The 6,000-nt window shown below is 42.6% G+C and overlaps 1 protein-coding gene across 1 annotated transcript in view; it reads right to left on the reverse strand.

Annotated features, from left to right (window-relative positions):
• The window catches only part of GRB14 (growth factor receptor bound protein 14), a 121,416-nt gene extending 115,440 nt beyond the window's left edge, over positions 1-5,976 (reverse strand). Inside the window, exons 1-2 of the mRNA XM_046659415.1 lie at positions 5,595-5,976; positions 4,193-4,325 (exon numbers count right to left, since the gene is read on the reverse strand). Of these exons, the coding sequence (XP_046515371.1) occupies positions 4,193-4,325; positions 5,595-5,785 (324 nt within the window). The 5' untranslated portion in view covers positions 5,786-5,976. The remainder of the gene's footprint in view (positions 1-4,192; positions 4,326-5,594) is intronic.
• Between the last annotated feature and the right edge of the window lie 24 nt (positions 5,977-6,000).

Raw genomic sequence — 6,000 nt, forward strand, 5'->3', positions numbered from 1 at the left:
AATTAATGCTATGACAAAGGAATGACATCAGAGGCCCTTTAATTTGGTGACAGAGATGAACTTATCTTTTGATAGTACCTGACATGTAGGAGGAAAATAAAATCAAAGGCAGAGCATGTGGAAAACGAATTTTTTAATTATTTGGAAGATATTTTTTTATTTTTCTGAGATATATACAAAGGCTTAATTCAATACAGAATAGACCAGAAACAGTGTGATGAAGGGCAAAGCACCTTCAGACAGGATATTCTTTTTGATCTCCCTCAATTTAAACTGTGGAAGCATGGGCAAATCATTTCCGGATTTTGCACTTTTAAAAAAATCTTCAAATGCGGATGACAGACCCACTTCCTGGCATTCTTGTGACTGTGGACTGCAAACTACACACCAAACCTGGTTATTAATAATACTAGCAAATCTTATCTGGTGATTAACCAATTATCTGATAGAATTTTTCCTATCAATTTTAGGGACAAGATGGAGAGGAAAAAACACAAAGAGACAGTTATATTTGAGGGAGGAAAAAAAGAGGAATCCAGGTCTTTAGGTGAATATAAATAAATGGCATTTGTCACCCCTGCTCTTGTATTTTGGGCAGTCATAACTAACAATACTGATATAACTTTAACACTTGTACTACTCTTACAGTTCTCAATTTCTGCAGAAATTCTACCTTCCTACAAAAAGACTGTGACAAAGCATCAAGAAATCCAGATTTCAGGTCCCAGGTGTGCCACTATTAGTCATATAGCACTTCTTAGCCTCCATTTACTAATCTGTAAAAGAAAAGCATTCAACTAGATGATCTCAAAGATCTCTTGCAGCTGGAACGTTCCATGACACACAGTTCTTCACAGGTGTCTTTTTATCTTTAAAGTCTTCAGAGCCTTTATTGTGAATTAGTTATACTGCATAGTCCTGGGAAGCAATTAACTAGAGCTACCATAGAAGCTTAATTCAAGCACAAAAATGACCTGAGGGTAGACAAACTTGAGACAAGAACTGATTCTTCTGCAAGGGCTAAAGATCTCTTACTCCTTCCCTTTCTTCAAATAATAAGTGCTAAGGGATGATTTCTTGGTAAATTTCAACCAGACATAGAAAAAAAGGAGCCATGTAAATTCATAAGTTAAGTTACTTTTAATACAAAATTTAATTTAATTGCAAGTAACTTTTCTGGACAACGTATATAAATGAAGTTACACTTTAAATCTGCTTTATTGGTAAACACAAAGAAATATACCTAGGAAATATATCTGGCCAGTATTATACAAAGATGGAGAGGGAATGAAGGTCCAGAGTCTATCTCATTCTAACTCTTATTTTAAAATGATAATACTGAAAGCCTACAGTTTTGTATACTTTGAGACATTTTATTTGCAAAAAGAGATATAGCATATCCTATTTGTGGCTTCAATGCACTTTTCCACTCATGCATTATGGAGGCAACTCAAATTGTAAAAAAATATTTACGGCCCATAAAATGATTTTTGACTGTGGTTTGAAAGGCCACATGAAATTTAACATTTCTAGTCTGGATTCTTTCAAACTTTCTGGTCACTTATTTGTAAATAACAAGTGGAATTCTTCACTTTTTCTATGGGGAGAAAAGAATTGCTAAAATGACTGGAATGGTTAAACAAAACAAACGAAAGAGAGAATATAAAGAAAAGAGATATCATCTCCCATATTTCAACCATAAATAAAGTCAACAGAAAACTATCACATACAGTCATTTACATCATCTCAACTGAAGGTCAGAGATAATTGGGCCAGAAATAGCATCTTGTAAAAGGGTAGTCTGTGTCACAAAGACACAGAGCTTGGGGAAATTACTGACATAGAGTCATCTATTCCCAAAACTTCACTCAATCCAAAGAAAGTGCATACACCAGGGAATAAAAACAAAGGGTGAGTGCTAAACGCAAAGTCTAGGTGGGGAAAAGGAAACATACAAGAACGTGAAAAGGAACCTTCCTCCTCCCCAACTTTGGGACATCCTTCTCTTCCTAGACCTGAACTCTTCAGCCAAGGAAGAGGGCAGCAGGAAGGGCCCTTCTCAGCTGGGAACACCCCCCTGGGACTGGTCTCCAGGAGTCGGGCCAGAATTCCCTGCTCATGAAACAGCACAGCTGTCCCTGTAGATGCAATGCTCTCTGAGAAGGTCATCATCGAAACTGGACACAGGGCCACAGCAGGAAACCCACTGGAGTCAAAGTAACACAGCACCCTTTTCCCATTTTGCCGTTTTACTAAGCCTGATCTGAAGAAATGTTATCAATCCCCAAGAGAAGATGTCTCACTCTAGAATGATGACTCCACACTTAGGGAACACCCTGGCGCCCACACTTACTCTCTCTTTTTTCTCCTCTATTAACATAAGCATAAAACACTTTTTCTCCCTCTATTCAAACAAACCCTGCCCCATGGACCCATATGTTAGACACAGGCATTCTCCCAGTGTTCATTCACGAAATCAGAGTAAGCCCAGGCCTCTCTCCCTCTACTTCCCTTCCTCTGCTCAACTCCTAGCCCCAGCACAACCCCAATCAAAGCCCCACCTTGTAAACAGGTTTGCAGGGCATGTCTGCTTAGCCCAGTGCCTCAGAGCCTAGGATGGTGCAAGGAACAGAGCTCGCCCCCCATAAGTAGGGAAATCATCTATTCAGTTCCCCGGATGGCTATTATGTCATCCTCAGACATTCCTTTTCCCATTCTGGATCAGAGACAATCCAGAATCAATTTTTTCCACCACCATGACACACAGTCAAATCTATCATCCATATTCCCATCTTATATCTTAACCCAAAAGCCAAGCTCTTAAAAGGCCCAGGTCTTTCAGCAGGGCTGTTTTGCCCTAGGGCTCTGACTTCAACCCTCACTCTGATAATAAAGCTCAAGAGAGGCCCCTCCTTGTTCAGCTCCCTATCCCAAGCCAGAGTCCCGCTCACTTGAGGACTTGCCTCCCCCATCAAAGACTCTAATTCAGAACAAACCTCTGCTCCAGGAATATTTACTCCCACTTTCTCCAATCCTTATGGAAAAGTACATGCACCAATTAAACTTCAACCTCCTCCCCACCAAAAAAAGTATATATGCCTTGCAATACCAGACTTCCCAAAACACAATATTCCAAGGAATGTTTTCCCACTGTCTCTATTACTGCTGTATGTTATCAAGAATTCACCTATTTCCCAAGGTATTTTCTCCATTCACCAAACTATAAACACACAGTATTGAACCCATCATAGGTAGTAAAAGTACAGAAAAAAGGAAAGAGAACAACAGATGGGGGGAAAATGATCGACTGTCTTCTCTCCCTTCACCATCCCTCTCCTCACTGCATGCATCTGACTGTTTAAATGGATTGCTTCTATCCTTACAAGGACAAGGTATATTTTGCCTAGTAAAGCCTCTCTTTGTTTTGCTGACTCAAAATTGGGAGGAAGTGCATTAAGAAGACATGGGATTATTCTAGGATACGCTAATTTTTTTTTTCTCACAAATGTATAATCACGATGTATCTCCCCATAGTTGCTTGGTTCTTGAAATCTAGTTTGCTTACGTCAGTCCCAAACTAGCAACCTGAAAAGAAAGGAAATCATAAAAATAAAGTCCATCTTTTAATCATCACTTACAAGTCATCTGCCTTCTGGGGCCACAAGCCTCCAAACTGAGGAATTCACTGAAAGGAAGAAGACACGTCGAGTCTAAACTCCAATTACCTTTTCCCACAGATTCACTAGGTCACTTGCCTTTGGTAAATGAGGTTGGCTTGGATTGAAAATGTGAAAGGTTAAAGAAAGTATTAAAGGAGGCAGCTGAGCCCCTTCTCATCCCCATACCACTGCCCCCTCTTCCAATTTCTGACTTAAAATTGATAATCTATTGTCACATAAAACTCTCCAGCTACCCTGTGAATAAAAACAGCTCCCAGACTCCGTACTTTACATATATTCTCTCATTTAACCCATTCCAAAAGCCTGACAGGTAAGTTTTAACATTCCCATCATAGAGCTGTGAAAACTGAGACCCTTAAGGAAAATACTACCAAAGAACTATGTCAGTAAATAGACTTATTTAAAGTAGGCTATGCTAATCCTTTGTTAACATTATAAATTACTGAATATCTTAAAGACTACAGATTGGGAACTCCTAAGATCTTTGAATTAGAAAATTTTAAAATGCATACCTGTTTTTTCCTTGAATTTGCTTTGGGAAACAGGCCTGCTGACAACACAGATGTAAATGGAGAACAGCAAAGCTCAGGAAAAGGGTTTGGAATAGATGGTATTTCCAGAACATCAAGATCTTTCTTTTTTCTCCTACACCAAGAGAACATAGGATGCAATTTACATAAAACAGAATGTAAAATATAATTGCTGTCAGGATTAAAAAGTTAAGGCCAACACATACCACGCCGTGACAACACCAATATTACAGAAAGTATACAGCAAAGGTAAGTGATATACTTTCTGTCGGTCAAAATAAAATATGTTAATTGATATAAATCAATCTTTTATAGTATGCCTATAGGTGTTTTTTGGAGGGAGGGGGCTTTAAAAAAAAATCACCGGGCATGGAAACCCCATTTCCAGAACTTTCAATAATTTTCCAGGAGCCAAAATACAGACTAGGTAATTATTAATGTAAAACATCCTGAGGAGTTAGACATTGTTGTGCACCCAGTAAATTGACAAAGTCTATAAACATTTAATGAATTCATCCCTATGCTATTTTACTAATCACTTTTGGAAGTTATGGTTTATTAATTATAACTGTGGTTCATCTCACTTCAGATTTCATTCACAATGTTGCCCACACACAGTCTGTTGATTTTTCAAGTGCTTATAGATACTAAACCGCAAGGCAGTGTTTTTGAGGAGGTAAGTGAATAGAGCTTGCTAGTATGAATGTACTCTAGTCCACTGCAGAGTAATTTTAACTTCAGTGAAGTTGAAGCACTTTGCAAATCTGAAGGGAAAAAAAAGGGACCATTTCAATGTATGAATATAAAGGACTACAGATTTTTGTATTGTTGCAGCCTTTTTCTTTCCTGAAGTATGTGCATAACTGTGAACTCTAAAGGCACTTAGCGCTGAAAGCTATGGAGATTGGGAAACCTTTTAAAGCCTCTATTCTTTCCTGCCGAAGAGCTAGACTGCTCAAATGTCAATCTGTGCTTTGCCTCTCCAGGGTCGCTGTAAGACTCTATGTGGGAGGTGAACTCATTTATGCCACGATTTTTTAAATATACAAAATCAAAAGGATTGTTTATATTTTTAAACGCAGGGCCACGAAAAAATAAGGAAGGGGGGCGGTCAGCCTGGAGCTTGGCCTCCTAGCTCACACCGATGGGCAGAGGCGAGAGAGACCGGGAGCTCTCAATGAAACGGTGATGCTATTTATAAGGCGCTGGGAGATCGCAATGTCCTGCTGATCCGGTAGGAGCCAGCTCAAAAGGAATTGTCTTCAGAGACTTTCACAAACTTGGCCCAGCTCTGGGCACATGGCTCCCCCCCTCGGCCCGCCCCCTCACCCCTCGCCGGCTGCCAAGCCAGGACACTCCCCCGCGCCCGCCGAGGGCAGCCTACCTGTCTGCAGCGGCGCCGCGGGGCGCGTCCGCCGGGGGCACGAACGCCCGCACGGGCGGCCAGGGGGCCGGCGCCGGGTCGCGGGCGTCACCCCTCCCCTGGGCAGCGCCGCACACCTGGGCAGCCAGCGGCGGGTCCCGGGCAGCCGCCCTCCCCACGGCGCTCTGCCCATCTTGCAGGGAAGTGGTCATTGTCGCCGGCTGGGGGGCTCGGGCGTCATGGGCGTCCCGGCGCGGCGGAGAAGGAGGCCGGGTGGCGGGAGGCGAGGTGCCCGCGCGGCAGCCAGAGCGCGCTGCAGGTGCGGTGGCCTCGCCGCCGGCGCCCCGGGCCCGTGCGGCTCCGACGCGCGGCCGAGCAGCCGGCGAGGCGGCGGGGGAGGGGCGGGGGCGGGGGAGGAGGTGGGGAG

This window comes from Equus quagga, chromosome 4 (genome assembly GCF_021613505.1).
Source record: "Equus quagga isolate Etosha38 chromosome 4, UCLA_HA_Equagga_1.0, whole genome shotgun sequence".
In the NCBI taxonomy this organism is placed as follows: domain Eukaryota; kingdom Metazoa; phylum Chordata; class Mammalia; order Perissodactyla; family Equidae; genus Equus; species Equus quagga.